Below are 16,524 nucleotides of genomic sequence, written 5' to 3'. Positions count from 1 at the left end.
AAAAATTTCGAGAATGGGCGGCCCGAAACAAAAAAATTAAACAGTTTTAGATTGAGTATGATTCCAGCAACCGACTGAACTACGATTATTAAAAAAAATTAATTTTTACTATATTTTTTTGCAAAAAAACTGTGAAAATAAACCTGCTTTTTCGTTTTTTGTTTGTTTTTTCGCCGCCATTTTGTTATTTTTACATGTATATCAGAAATTCTAGTTCAGACGGTTGCTGGAGTCATATTGACTCTAAAACTGTTTAATTTTTTTGTTTTGGATCGCCCATTCTCGAGATTTGTACAACAGTGCGGACTTACCTACTTTTCGAGTTGTTGACATTGACTGCCGTTTTTATGTATAAAAAGTGCATAAAATAAATTTAAAAAATTTCTAAAATGCATTTCAAGAGTGTGTTTATGAGGCCTAACAAACGCTAAATCGATATCAATATCAATAATCTCAGAAAAACTGAGACTTTCCACTGTCATGGAAGACAGTTAAGCTTTCAACACGCTAACTTCGATTTTCAAAAAAAAAAATTAATTTTCAGCCAAGAAAGTTGATTCTTTACTATAAAGCATGAATTTTCTACTAAAATTCGAATTCCGACCCAGTTAAATTAAATGAAATAAACGAATTTTAAACAAAATGATTGAATCCTCAACCACATAGATGTATTTCCAACTTACCGGTTCAATTTTCAACCAACCAGACAACTTTTTCATCAAGCAGATTAATACGCCCCAAAAAAGAAGATTTTTCTTAAAACCACATAAGTTTTCTAGAAAACTGATGAATTTTGAAGCAAAAAACAAAATGGCTAAAAAACAGTTGAATTTTCAACATAAAAATATTAATTTCGAACAAAAATGTTAATTTTCAACCAAAAATGAAGAATTTTCTAACGAATACTTGAACGTTCAATAAAAAATTATTTATTTTTAACCAAATAGTTGAACTTTCGACACGGAAAATTGATTTTTTAATAGCCAAATTAATTTCCAGCGAAGAAAGCTGCTTCTACTATAAAATATGAATTTTTTACCAAAAGACGAATTTTCAACCAGTTGAATTAAATGAATGAAACGAATTTTGAATAAAATGGCTGAATCTTCAACCAAATAGATGAATTGTTAACCAACCAGAAGAATTTTCTACAAAAAGTCGAATTTTTACAAAAATACATAAATTTAAATAAATAAATAAATAAAATACATAAATTTTCAACTAAAAAAGAAGAATTTTCTAACAAATAGTTAAACTCTTAATAAAAAAATCATGAATTTCTTGTCAAAGAGTTCAACTTTCAAGTATAACAGACGACTTTTCTATAAAATGGTTTAATTCTTAACCAAATAGTGGAATTTTCCATCAAATGGTCTTGGGAATTTTTAAGCAAAAAGTTAATTTTTAACGAAAAAGTGTAATTTTCTACCAAATTGGTGAATTTTCAATTATAAAAGACACATTTCCTACAAAAAAGTTAAACTTAGAAACCAAAAATATGAATTTTCAACTAAAATTATGAATCTTGAACCAAAAAATGCAATGATTTAAAAGTAGTTTTTACTTTGAACCAAATACAGTCAACTTTCTTCTATTTCCGCGACCGTGAAACGCACACATTTCAGTGTTTTTGGGGTGGAGGGGCCCCTTTTTCTTCCGCGAGTTGGCACAATTTTTTTTGTCAAGCGAAGTTCATTGGCTGGCCCGGCTTTGTATCGATGCGCCCCCTGTAAACAACTTTTTCAACTGCACACGTATCGAAAAGCGCAGGTCTCAGCGTAGTAACTCGCGGTTTATTAATTCCTAGAACTGCTGGCCCGCGCAGTTTTTCAGCTCAAGGGGCGAGAGACGTTTGTGACTCTAACATGAAAAACACCAGCAACGTAGAAGAAAGGTGCATTGCGCGGAGATTGTGCAACAGTATGCATTCAATCAATATGATGAATAAAAATCCACACAAAGATTCCGCGGAATAGTGGGTTTTGCAGCATGACGTCGCGGTCATGCTAGGATAGGTGGAAATGACTGGTAGGTTAGCATAGTGCTTGACATAGGAGTGCAGACAACTTTTTGGAAAAAATGTTGCAAATGAAAAGTAAATTTATGTCAGCCGCCAGGAAGGTTAGTCTAAACGTGCTTTCATAACTCCCTTTCAGTGCGACGAAAGAAAATAAAATGTCCACAATTTCAGGTTAGACTATCAGATTGTGTACCCTAATACGTGAGAAATATTGCTATTCGTACATTTATGACTTACTTTTACGTTTAGAATATTTTCTCGAAAGAGTTGTATGCATTCCCATGACGTCATGCTAAAATACTCAATTCAAAACAACGAGGGCTTCCCGCTCTTCGGGCCTCTTTTTTAATTGGCCAGCCACTGACGCGAGCGTGACTATACAGCCCATACAGGGACCCTTGTGGAAGGTGACGGAACTGTGAAATTTAAAATAAGCGTGTATATGGGATTTGAAATAGGTGACCTTTGAAATAGGGGGAAGATTTCTGCATTTGATTTTTCAGATCAAACATGAATTCTCAACGAAACATGTGCTAGATGATTTTCAAACCAAAGAAGATTTGAATTTGAAATAAAAAAACAGTTGAAATCAACCAAAACTAGCTGTGAATTCGATCTCGGGTGTTTCCACTTTCTTTTCATTTAGAACTTTATAGTGCTGAAGGAGCTCTTTCTATTCTTGCATTAACTTTGAATTATACTAGTAATAAAGTTTAACTTTAAAAACCGAGTTCTCGAATATTATAAATGTCTATAACTCCCTTGTTTATCAATAAAATGTATTAATATTATACATCAATCGATGCGTATCAAACCAAGGAATATTGTGTATTCTTGCATCAACTTGGAATTCTGGTACTGAAAAAAGTTTTGCTATAAAAAATCTAGTTTTATAATATTATAATGTACTAAAACAAATTAATAAATATGTAAAAAAATCATTGGGTCAGTTTTAAGATATTATTGAAAGATTCAATTAAACTACTACATTTTTTGGAAATTGTTAGCATTACAAAATTTCCTCTATAAGAAAGCAAAAGACGAATTCTCAACAAAATTGTTGAATCCTGAACCAAATAGTTGAATTTTCAACTAGAAAAGATCAATTTTTGATTAAAAATATCAGTTTTAAATCAAGAATGGAATAGTTACATTTTTAGTTAAGAAAATAAATTCTCGACTAAAAAGAAAAAAACTAATTTTCAACCAGAGATTAATTTTCAACTGAAATAACGAATCTTCAACATTCAACCCAAAAGATGATTCTTTAACCAAGAAGATATATTTTATAAAAATGAAATACATAGTTACATCTTGGATTCGATGAATTCAGTTCGCATTTCAGCAGAAAAGGAGATAAAAGTCAACTTCCTTGAAAACAGGGGAAAAAAGAATAGTTCTTGAAAAAAGGAGAATAGAGGAAATAGTGTAAAAACTGAATTATGAAAGTGATTTTCACAATTATTAAGTAATTACTGAACTGTGGCGTTGCAGAGCTGTTTTCAAAAAATTCGCAAACCTTGTTCAAATTAGTCATCAGGAAATTTACTAAATGTTATCTACGTTTGTAGATAAAAATCCTCGTTTTAAACTCCTCAAATTGATAACGAAGTTTATGGACAGCCCCTAACAGTACCAGAACTTAGATAAAATAGATAATATTGCAACACCTCAATCAGTCAGTGTAAAAATTATCTTTCAAGATTGGCAAAATAGAAAATAGTCTCTCCTTAGAAAATCTGGATCATTTGAAAATTCTAAACTCCACGATGCATTTCTCTTCATAAAAGGAGAATGTAGCACTCGAGTAGCAAATTAAATAAGCATTCAGTAACTAAACTTATCACTCAATTTTGTTCTCATGTAAGGGCACATTTGAATACTTAGGAAAGTCCACATCCTTGATTGGATTTTTCACCTTGTAACTCGGGAACAATCCTGTCATGCTAGTTCTCGCATTTCGACCTTTTGAGAAACCATCCCAATGATTTCCATAAACTTCGACTAGATCCCCGACTTTCAATTCCAATTCTCCGCTTTTCCTCGGCTTGTGATCCAAGATTGCAACTTGCGGATGTGGATTCTGACCCCCATAATAATAAATATCATCAAGCGACGCAAATCGATTATACGCGTCAACATAATAAGTCTGCATCAATTCATACGCAACGCGGCAAACTTGTGAGCTGAATGTGCACACAAGAAAGTCGCTCGAAGCAAGGAGGTTAATGTCGATAATGATTCCGTGCAAGGAAACGTCGGAATATCGTCTAGAGACTGATGCGGTTTCGGCAATCTTCGGATCTCCGATGATTTCATAAGTCGGATAACGACTTCTTGCTGCTGTGATGACTTTAGGATCGTCGCTAGCTATGAAGACTCTCCTCACTTCAGGCTTTTCCTCCAGCTCGTCGAAATACTGTTGAACTTTGATCATGTACTCGTCGATGTCATGGAATGCAGCTTCAGTTCCCACTTTATCTGTTCGGCGGACGTGAATTCCGACGATGGGCTTTTTGAACCCGAGTCGCTCTTTAGCGTCATCCAGCACTTTTCTGATGTTGTCCTGCGGTCTCATTAGGAACTTCAGAACCTGACCCACCCACCAAACAAGTGGATGTCCGTGGAGTTTTTGTAATCGTGGTGCCAAGTCGGCAGGAACGGCCGGGGGCTGATACTGCGGTTTAGGATAAACGTTGTCCACAATCGGCAGGGAAAGTACCTGAGTGCTGGTGTCGCCAGGCCAATTAGCATGCGAATCACCACTTGTTGATAAACATGTCTCGCTCATGGGTTTGAAGACCGACTCCCAGCCTTCCTTGTGGTATCGCCAGCCCTTGGATTTTAGGATCATCGTTCTTTCTGTACCGTAAGCGACTAAGAAACAGTAAACCACGTGGTGTATCTGCAAAATAAATTACAATTTTTGTGAAATTTAAGCGGACATTTTTCTGAAGGTCTTAAAGTTGAGAATTACCTGACAGCCGAATCCACAGCCCTTGTTTAAGTTGCATACCAGCTTTTTGGCTTTGTTACAATCTTTAGGATTTTGAAGGGAACTGTCAAAGAAAAATCGTGATTAAAATCCAGGCAGAATTATTTTCAGGCCTTGGACTCATGCCACAGTTGATACTTTTCTGTAATGATGCAACTATTTTGTTACTATTTTGAACAAAATGGCACTTTTGCTAATATATTCTCAAATTTCACGCTAATGTAACTAATGTTTAGGATCCTAAAGAACGTTAATGATTAAGAAAATTTTAAAGGATTTTAAAGATATTATGGTATTTTACAAGTTTTCAAGAAATTTCCAGATTTAAACAAATCAAGCGATTTTAAAGGAGTATACCAAGAATTTCTGGAAAAATTTAGGAATTAAATTAAATCGAATGCAATTTGAAAGGATTTCTGGATATTTCAAGAGATTGCATTTCATAGATTGCATAGGATCTCCAGAGGATGTTAAAGATTTAAACATTTTCAAAGGAACTTAGAAAGACATTTAATATTTCAGGATTTTCTACGGGATTTCAAAATATTTCTAAGGATTTCTCAATATTTAAGGGATGTTGCACATTTCAAAATATTTTAAAGAATGTTTTTTAAAAGATGTTTAAAAGATGTTTTTTAAAAGTGTTTTTTAAAAGATTCCGAGAAATTTCATGAGACGTCCAAGAATTTCAGATGATTATAGAACATTTTTAATGATTTTGTAAGATCATAAAGAATTTCCATAGAATTTAAGAATTTACAAAAAGAGAGTTTTCCAGCGATTTCAGATCTCAACAGAATTCAACGATTTTCAATAGATTTCAGTGGATTTTAACAATTTAAAATGTATAATAGAATTTCAGAACATTATTATGATTTCAAGAAATTTTAAAGGGGGTTTATCTGCTTTTTAGAATTTCAAAGAATTTAATCATTTTTTAGGGATTTTCGAAAGACGTTACATTAGAGTGGTCCAAAAATACATGGCAAATTTTTTTGCATGCTAGAGAGCAGCGATATCCCCTCCCATTTTATTGCAAATCCGAAAAAAGAAATTCCCTTTTTTTATTTTAACAGGTGCCGGTTTTGACTTGAAGTTTCCCATGTAAAATACATGGGAAAAAATCACTTTTTTGAGTTTTTAGAATAATTTTTTACGGTTTGAAAAAATGTGACGGGAAAGTATGGGGGCCTGTTGAGAATTATCTAAAGAAGAATTTCATCTGTCAGACATATGGGTTTGACACAGCTAATACACCCCCACGAGTACCTGAAAACTACCCTTGAAACCAAAAATGTCAATTCTTCATGAAATCAACCTTTTGAACACTGTATTCTCCTTTTTTTACTTAAAATTATTAATATTGGTCTAGTGGAATATTTATTACCATTGGTTAATTAAGTTTTAATTATCTAAACAAATGGAATTAGTTAAATTTTTTTTTCGAAAATTCATCCCCCCCTCCTAAAAATTATTACTATTTGTCTAGTGAAATATTTATTAACATTAAGTCATTAATTTTCAATTGTATAAACAAATCAAATTTGTTTAAATATTTTTTTATTCAAAAATATTATTATTTCTTCAGTGGAATATTTATTAACATTGTTTGATTAATTTTATTTTTTGAATGAAAATTATCAGCTAAATAATACTGACAAATTAATTATTATAAAAATAATTATTAATCAGTAATTAATTATTACTGATAAATATTCCACTAGACCCACAGTAATAATTTTTATTTTAAAAAAATCGAAACGAAATTATTTAAACAAATTCCGGTATTTTAAATAATTGAAAATGAATGAACTAATGTTAATAAATATTCTACTAGACCAACAATAATCATTTTTGGGGAAAAACAAATTTTCAAACAAAATTTATTTAAGAAAATTCCATTTGCTTCAACAATAAAAAATTAATGAACCAATGTTATTAAATATTTCAGTAGACTAACAGTAATAATTTTAAAGGAGTAAAAAAATTTCGAAATTTTTTTAAAAACAAATTCCATTTGTTTAAATAATTAAAAAATAATTAAACAATGATATTAAATATTTCACTAGACTAATAGTAATAATTTTAAGGGAGCAAAAAAAATTGCGAAAATTTTTTTTTTAACAAATTCCATTTGTTTATATAATTAAAAATTAATTATCCAACGATATTAAATATTCCATTAGACTAATATTAATAATTTTAAATAAAAAAAAGACTAGAATACAGTGCTCAAAAGGTTGATTTCGTGAAGAATTGACATTTTTTATTTTAAGGGTAGTTTTCAGGTAATCGTAGGGGTGTCAAACCCATATGTCTGAATATGAAATTCTTCGTTGGATAGTTCTCAACAGGCCCCCAAGTTTCCCGTCACATTTTTTCAAACCCTACAAAATTATTCCAAAAACTCAAAAAAGTGATTTTTCCCCATGCATTTTACATGGGAAACTTCAAGACAAAACCGGCACCTGTTAAAATCGAGAAAAACAACAGAATTTCTTTTTTAGGACTTGAAATGAAATTGCAAAAGATTTTAAAGAATATTCTTTATTTCAAAAGATTCCATGGAATTTCATAAGAATTTCGTAGAATAATAGAAAATTTTAAAGTATTTGAAATTTGCAAATCATATTCTAAGATTTTAGAAGATTAAAAGATTACAAGGAATTTTTCAATATTTGAGGGACTCATAGTATTTCAAAAAAATTAAAAGAGTCTACAAGATAAAAGGATTTCTATAGACTTGAAGGGGTTTCAAAAAATTGGAAAGACTTGTAGGGATTTTAGAATATCTCAACAGAATTCAAGGCTGTTTCAAGGAATTTTAAATAGGGTTTATCAGTTTTTCGGGAGTTCACCAAATTTAATAATTTTTTACGGACTTTTAAAAGATATTACATATTTCAGGATGTTTTACAGGATTTTACTCGATTTTTGTGGGATTGCTGGAAATTTTACAAGATAGAACGGATTTTAAAATTTTCAAAGGTCATTAAAGAATATAGTTTATTTAAAAATATTCCTAGGAATTTCATGAGATTTCGAATTAGCAGATTCCACAATATTATCAGAAGTTTCTATAGAATTCAAGGGATTAAAAAAATTGGTGAATTTACCAGGGATTCTAGAGGATGTCAAAAGAATTTGAGGATATTTTAGGAAATTCCCTAAAACACCTTAAAATATTTTAAATCACTTGACATAAGGATTTCAGAGATTTTCAAAGTTGCAAAGGATTTTAAATATTATAGTTTATTTTCATAAATTCCGAGAAATTTAATGAGATTTCAATGAATTTTGTAGCATTATAAAGAATGTCAAGGGATTTAAAAATTGTACATGATTTCCTAAGATTTCAGAAGATTTAAAAGTTGATCATGATATCCAAGAATTTTAAAAAATTCAAGGGTTTTTAAATAAATAAGTGGATTTCAATGGATTTGAACTATTTCAAGGAATTCTAAAGGGCCTTCTTAGATTTTTGGGTGATTATACGGGATTTCAGAGGCTTCACACGATTTCGTCATTTTAAAAAGAATTTTGGAAGATATTACAGATTCTAAGAGTTTTAAAGGATTTGGTCAATTTTGACGAATTTGAAAGAGTTTGCGTTCTTTTAAAACCTTCTAAGAAATATAACGATATATAAATTTTTTAAAGGCTATCAAAGAATTTCCTAGGATTTCAGAAAATATGAAATGATTTTAAAAAGATATCCAGGATATCAATGGTAATTAAAATATTTCAAGGCATTCAAACAGATTTCTAGAGAACTTTCAGAAATAAATTAAATCAAATTTGAAGGAATTTCCAAAGATTTCTACGAATTTCAAGGGATTTTACCAGATTTAAGGGATTCATAGAATTTAAAAAGGAATGATAAGATTTCAAGGAATTTCCGCTGATTTTAAGGGATTTAAAAAAAATTAAAGTGTTATCCAGGAATCTGAGGATTTTATAACTTTTAGGGTATTTTTAAATATTCCAAAGTTTTGCACACAATTTTATGGAAAATAATGATTGTATACCAGATTAAAAAAATAGTTAACCCCCGATGTAATCTTTGGGAAATTACATGTTATTATTTTTCGAAATTTATGCTACTATATTGAAACTATTTTGAATTTCTCAAATGAGTCCGAGGCCCGAATTTTATATTCTCATAATACAAAATTATTGAAAGATTGAATATTACCTGAAACGTCTTTGAACGAGGTCGGCTAAATCTCTAGCTTCTCTTTCGCGCCATTCGTCGTGTCCATCAGATTTAGTCAATCTATCTAAGTCCATTATTAGATATTTTTTGTGATCCCAGATATTCTTTATCGCTTGTAGCACCTCACTCTCCCGCTGTTCGAATGTGAACTCATCTGCATGTTTTTTGAACTTATTTAGTTCTGCGTTCGTGTAATACCTGGAAAAAGAGTTGCCATTCAGAACGATTGAGTCAATAATTCGAGAATTCAATTATTCCAATTACAAGTGGGCCGAAAAACTTTATTTTCCAAATTTCCTGACTTTTCGCCGTATTTTAATCTTGAAATATGTTTAGCATCGAATTTTCTATTAAACGAATAGAAAAAAGTATGATTAAACTTGTTAAAATTCAGATTAAAATTTAAAAATGTCATTTCACACAAGGATACATTTTTAATCCAAAAGAACAAATTTCCAAGATGACAGTTAAATTTTTGACCAAAAAAGATGTCTTTTTAACAAAATACTTGTTTTTTTTTGTAAATAAATACATTTTCAACAAAATACTTGAATTTTTAACCAACTAATTATATTATCAACCAAAAAGATGAATTCTCAATGAAAAATGTAACAGCTGATATTTCAAAGAAAAAAGACGGAAATTCTAACTTTCAAAGAAAAAAGAGGGATTTTCAAAAAAATGCATGACTTTTCGAGCAAATAGTTGAATTTTTAACGGAAAAAAGATAAATTTTCATCTAAAAAGGGAAAAATAAATCTTTCATAAAAACAATTACAGTGAAACTCTTCTATAGCGCCGATTTTGGAGCTGACGGTGGGTGGGAACTAACTCATTATAGCTTGCTCCTCTTCTGTTTGTTAACGCCTGAATGACAAACGCAGACCTTGCGGAACTCCTATTACACCTAACTGTGGCGCGGTGTCGATTCTCGGAAAGGCTATAGAAGGGATGGCTATTGAAGGGTTTCACTGTATTTTCAAAATAAAAGTCAACTAAAGAGATACATTTTTAACTAAAAAGACGATTTTCAAGAAGAAATTTCTACCAAAACATATTAATTTTTATGCCAGAAAGAAGAATTTTTAACTAAAATTAGATTCATTTTCAACCAAGCATGCAAGTCACATTTGTAGCTAAAATAGTACATTGTGTATGGAAGGCTCTTGATACACACGATACTTTTTGTCCTACCCTTCTTGGAAACAATCATGTGAAACAGACAGAGGATGTTTGGGGAACCTGACAATTTTAGATTATAAGTGAAAGGAAAAAATAGCGTACTTAGCAGAAGGGAGACTGTAGGGTCCAGCGATGCAGTTTTTTAAAAGATAAAGATCATTTCCTCCGCATTCTCACTTGCGTGGTGCAGTGTGTGTGCGTCTGTGTTTAGAGGGCGTAAATTTTTATGTAGCGAGCGTAAAGTTTCATGTAGCGGGCGTAAAGTTTCATGTAGAGGGCGTAAAGTTTCATGCAGCAGGCGTAAAGTTTCGTGCAACAGGCGTAAAAGTTCATGTAGCGGGCGTAAAAGTTTCATGTCATCAGTGGGATGAAAGTGGCCACACACGCATGCTTTACATACATGCAATGGCGCGTTACCAGGGGCAGTCGGGCAAAAAATTAATTTAAAAAAAACCAACCAAATATTTAAATTTTTACTCAAAGCGATGAATTCTCAACGAAAAATGTAATTATAGTAGATGATATTTCAACCAAACAAGATGAGAATTCTACGAAAAGATATGAATTTTAAAGCCGAAAAGACGATTTTTCAACATAATACATAACTTTTCAATTAACAGAGATAACTTTTCAATCGACAAAAGAAAAGGTAAATTTTCCGTAAAAGTAATTGATTTTCAACGACTAAAAAATACATTTTTGTACCAAAAAACGCATTTTCTACTAAAAAAAGAGTAACTGTCAATCAAAAATTAAAACTATACATTTTTAGTTAAAAAATTAATTTCAAACAAAAAAAAACAAATTTTCAACCAAAGAAATGATACCTTTAATCACACAATACCGGTTTATCAAACTAGTTGGACTTTTACACAAGTAGTTAGGTTTTCAATTAAAAAAACATAAATTTTTAACAAAATAGTTCAACTTTCAACCAAAGAGAATTTTCATCAAAAAAATTATTTTTCAACAAACTGATTCAACTTTCAACCAAAGAGTTCTATTTTTATCTAAAAATGATCAAATCTCTACTAAAATAGATGTATTTTTACGCAAAAAAGGTAATTTTTCAAAAAAATAATAAACAATTTATAATTAAAAATATAATCATCAGGAGAAAGCATCTGCAAAAGAAAAGAAATACAAGGCAAATAAAATACTGATAGGAATATTATATCAGGGTAGCTGCAAAACTTCATTTTCAAAATTCTTTAATTTTTCCCTGACCAATTTTTAATTTTCCTTTACTATTAATATTCAAAGATCTGAATCCTAATCCTGTAATATATTCTAACTTTAACAATATATATTTTTTAAATCTCTTAGTTTTTCTTGATCTAGGGAAACCCTGAATTATACATAATTTTCATTTCTTAGATAAATTTATGAATGTAGTGTATCATTTTTCAGTATTCCACGATCTATAAAATTGTAATATGTCCAAACCCACCACATCTCCTGAATATTATTCCGTATTCGACGTCTTAGTTCCTCGTACTCTAGTGAAGGTTGCCCTTCCTTATCTACAAGATCGTAGTATATGGAAGATTTTTCAAGTCGCTCCTGAATCGATCCTAAATGATCCCCTTTTACTGATTTCGATCCATCACTGAAAATTAAAATATTTATTTCAGAATAATATAACCATTTGTTTGACAAATTAAACATCAAATATTGGCATATAGTTTGCAATTTTTTATTTTTACTTGCTTGAGGAAATAATGACTTTTTTATCTTATCAACAATTCTTCGATGCAATGCGTAAGTAGAATTTTTAAACATAATTTATCATACTTGGTAGGTTGAAACGAGGGAAAAAAAAGATAATTAATTCAGGGTTTTCTTGTACGTACCTTATAATTATATTTCTGAGAGCTTCGTTTTGTTTTTTGAGTATTTCAAAATCGCTGGCCATTCGTGCCAAACGTTGAGCATTTTCTTCATAATTAGTATTGCTAGAATAAGAAGACGATGGACTAGTTCTGTAGACATGGGAAACTGATACAATTAGTACCACAAGCCAAGCAGCAAGTAATACTAAACCTAGTTTCCCTAGCCAACCTGGTCGCCCAGACCACAGCGCTGCCATCCTAAGCTAAGATATAGAGTTTTTGACGTGGGTGTATCACATTACGAGATCTGAAAAAAAAATTATTTAGCAATCTTGTGGTGTTTCTCGCTTATAAATATGTATACTTATTTATTGAGTGCTCTACGGATATACGCCCCCAGGGTGTCTACTCAAATCCTGGAGAAAAAATCCCTGACAATTCCAGGTTTTTTTGTAGTTATCTCAAGTTTCTTCCAGATATAATTTTTCATAGCCCGGAGCGATTCAAATTTTTCGCATTATTTAAAAGAATCGACTCGGAATATATACACAGATCCGCGAGTTTATCATAAATAATGTTTTTTTCAGTTTTATAGGCATTCAATTAATATGTTTAATTTAGAAAGGTTTGAAAAATTATATTACAAGATAATCTTAAATATATTAGCACCATACATTCATTAAATAATTAAACAATGCTAAAAACATAATTAATCAATTATGATTTAGATTTTAAATTAAAAATATCAGTTTTCGACCAAAGTGATGAAGTTTTAACCAAAATTATTAATCTTTAACTGGAATTAATGAATTCTATACCAAAAAAAAAGAATTTTTAAATATAAATGTGAATATTAAACTGGAATACTTGATTTTTCAAGCAAGAAGATTATTTTTCAACGAAATAGTTGAATTTTGAACTAAAAATGATTAATTTTCAACCAAAAATGGAAGAATCTTCAACTGGGATGGTTATATTTTAAACAAAAAGATGAATTTAAACTATTACGATTAATCTTTAACTGGAAAAGTTCAATTTCCAACCAAAAAGATGACTTGTCAACTAAAAAGAATAGTTTTTACAAAAAAAGACGAATTTTCAACAAAGCACATGCATTTTCAACTTAAAAAGCTAAATTTTCCGTCAAAATTTAAATAGTTAAATTGTCCATTAAAAAAATTAATTTTTAACCAAGGAATGAATTTTTGACTAAAGTGAAGAATCTTTAACTAGAATTTTTCAATTTTCTATCAAGAAAAATAATTTTTAACAAAAAGACCAATTTTCAATTATAAAATACAAGTTTTGCAACCTAAAATTGAATAGTTTAATTTTTAGTTAAAAAAATTAATGTTCAACGTAAGAGACAATTTTTGAACTAAATTATGGAATATTTAACTAGAATAGTTACATTTTCAGTAAAAAAAAAAAGAATTTTCAATTTAAAAAATGCAACAGAATAGTTAAATATTCAATTGGAATAGTTCAATTTTCATTAAAAAAAGGTTAATTTTCAACCAAAGAAAAAACTAATTTTTAAAGAAATTGCTCATTGTTTAAACCAGAGATGAATTGTTGATTTAAATGATAAATCTTCAACAACAAAAATAATTGTTAAGAAATTTTTACTCGAAAAAGAATAATACTAAACGAAAAATGTACTAGTAGTTGATGTGTCCACAAAAAATACGACTTTTCAACATGAGTTGAATTTTAAACTACCAAAGATTTTTAAGTCAGGAGAGAAAAAATGGCAATCAAACTGTTGACTTTGAAAGGAACAAGATGAATTTTCAACGAAGAAGATTAATATTGTTAATATTGTTAAAATTAAAAAATAAACTTAAGCACGCTCTCAAAAAAATTACATTTCCAAGTTTTTCCAGGTATATAAAAATTCCAGGTTTTTCAGCAAAAAACATATAAAATGAAATAAAACTAAATACAAGCAGCATAAAAAGTATCACAAATGTCAAATTTTATTTAAATTAAGAAGAACAAAAGTGTGATAGTATATAACTAGATAAATAACAATTTTCCGAAAATAGGCTTAATGCATACCAAACTCTTAGAAAATCAAATACACCGGAATCATAGCCTTAAAGTTTCTTGACATTATTATTGTTTAGTAGTATAAAAAAAATAATTTTCTTCCTTTTATAGGACATTCAGAAAAAAATCGTCGATTACGTCAAACTAAATTTTGATTTCCTTAGAACGGAATAATTTTTTTGCATCAAAAATGATGATCCTCATTTAGAGTCTCCATATCTCGTGCAATCTTCGAATTCTTTGACGATTTAATCGGAATTAAGTTTTATTAACGCAATACGCTATCGAAACTGTTCTCTAATTGCTCAGTGTCATTATGAGATTATAATATCAAATTCCACATCTACTTCCTAGAAACTAGATAATTTTTCTAAATAAACCTTTTTTTGTCATTAATTTAGCAACACTTCTGTTTGGGAATGGACTTTCGTTTTTTCTTTAAATAGTGATTTCAAATTTACAAAAATATCTTTTCACTCTCCTGAAAAATTACAATTTTGTTGGTTGTCTAGTTCTGAACTGCTTTTTAATTAACGCTACGAATAAATTTTTTTTAATAAATCAGCAACTACATTTATAAATAATCTAAACGGCTTATGAACCGGAGTTCTTTTCCTAATTTAAATGCGTTCAATGTACACTCCCGAGCAAGGAGTATTGCCCACCCTGAGCGAAATTATTCGAAATAAAAAGTTTTATATCTCTATCAAAAATCCGTATAAAACTTAGAAAATATTAATTGGAAAAAAATAAAATGGTAAAAAATGAAAGAAAAAAAAATGTTTTCCCAAAATTGTTTTTTCTTCAAAAATACTTATTCTACATGTAAAAACAAATATTTTTTCTCTTTAGAGCTTTTTCTATGATGCACAGATTCCAAGATGCTCAGTATTGAAAAAGTGTTTTCAAAAATTACACACACGTTTTTTTGAGAGGAAAAATGGAAGAAAAAAAAACAATTATTGTGTTATTTACTATAAAAACTGAAATTTCATTTTTTGTTGACAAAGCCAATTGCATTTTAAAGGTAAATACTGAAACTTTAAAACCACGTTGGGTTTTTTTTTAATACATGATTTTTTGATAGAGATATAAAACTATTTATTGTGACCAATTTCGCTCAGGGTGGGCAATACTCGTTGACCGGGAGTGTATGGCATACATTCTTATTTTCTATCTAATCAAATATGATTAGATTATATTTGGCACTATGTCGCCTGTGTTTTTGTACAATATTATAAAATTTTTAATTCTTTAATTTGAAAAGTTTCAAACTTGAAACGGACTATTAAGTTTTTCAGTTAGAATTTTTACAATTTTTAACGATTTAAAAATGGAATTTTTCGGCAATTTTTCATTATGTTATTTTGTAACTATTTGATTGAGATTGAAAAAATTATTTTATCACTTATGCATTCAATTTAAAATAACTGCATAATTTTAAATCCTTTAAATTTAAAAGCATTCAACTTTTAACATTTAATCAAAACAATTTTCAATTTAAAGAACTTTCAATTGTAATATAAGTTTGAATATTTTGTTTTGGAATACGCATAACTGTATAACTTTGAAAACCCTAAAATACAAATCTTTGGCATAGAAAGTTTTTTGTTTGGAATGGGTTGTATTGAAATTGTTTTGATTAAAAATATTAATCGCTTTGAAATTTTGAATTGTTCCCCTTTGAATGCCTCGTTTTTAGTTAAGGTTCATGTTTACTGTATGTTTCTTTTTAAAAACTGACGTTTGAGAACATACTTTTCACTAAAGTTTTTTTTTGCAATTCTTGTACAAAGTTTGATTCTCTTTGAGTTCATTTTTTAAAAGCTTTTTTTCTAAGATTAAACATTTTTCAAGGAATGTTCAAGGACCGAGGGTATTTTTATGATTTCACTGGATTTTAAAAGCACTCAAGGTATTCTAACAAATTTTGTAGAATTTCAGGAAATATGATAAAATTTTCTTAAATTATGTTCAAATATTTTAGGGCATTTTAAAATACATTATGAAATTTTTAATAGATTTCAATACTTTAAAATGTATTCCAAAGGATTTTAAATATTTTAGAGTATTTTAAGAGATCCTAAGCTCTTGAGGTGTTTAATAAATTTTCCAAGATTTCATAATGTATCATCAACTTTCACAGAATTTCTCAGGATTTTATAATATTTTAATGAATTAAAAAAGATTAATGGATTAATGGATTAATTTATTAATTAATTAATTA

General features: G+C 29.4%; 1 protein-coding gene across 1 annotated transcript; it reads right to left on the bottom strand.

Annotated features, from left to right (window-relative positions):
- Nucleotides 1-3,238: 3,238 nt before the first annotated feature.
- LOC117168274 (alpha-(1,6)-fucosyltransferase) lies at nucleotides 3,239-12,625 on the bottom strand. The gene is made up of 5 exons (XM_033353784.1): nucleotides 12,267-12,625; nucleotides 11,864-12,022; nucleotides 9,211-9,429; nucleotides 4,998-5,079; nucleotides 3,239-4,925 (listed from the first exon to the last, which is right to left on the bottom strand). The coding sequence occupies exons 1-5, from the start codon at nucleotides 12,500-12,502 to the stop codon at nucleotides 3,864-3,866; spliced, it is 1,758 nt and encodes a 585-aa protein (XP_033209675.1). The 5' UTR covers nucleotides 12,503-12,625; the 3' UTR covers nucleotides 3,239-3,863.
- Nucleotides 12,626-16,524: the final 3,899 nt, after the last annotated feature.

The sequence above is a fragment of the Belonocnema kinseyi genome, chromosome 2 (assembly GCF_010883055.1).
Source record: "Belonocnema kinseyi isolate 2016_QV_RU_SX_M_011 chromosome 2, B_treatae_v1, whole genome shotgun sequence".
In the NCBI taxonomy this organism is placed as follows: Eukaryota; Metazoa; Arthropoda; class Insecta; order Hymenoptera; family Cynipidae; genus Belonocnema; species Belonocnema kinseyi.
Note: the sequence above shows the minus strand (reverse complement) of the source record. Positions and strands in the feature narration are given on the sequence as shown.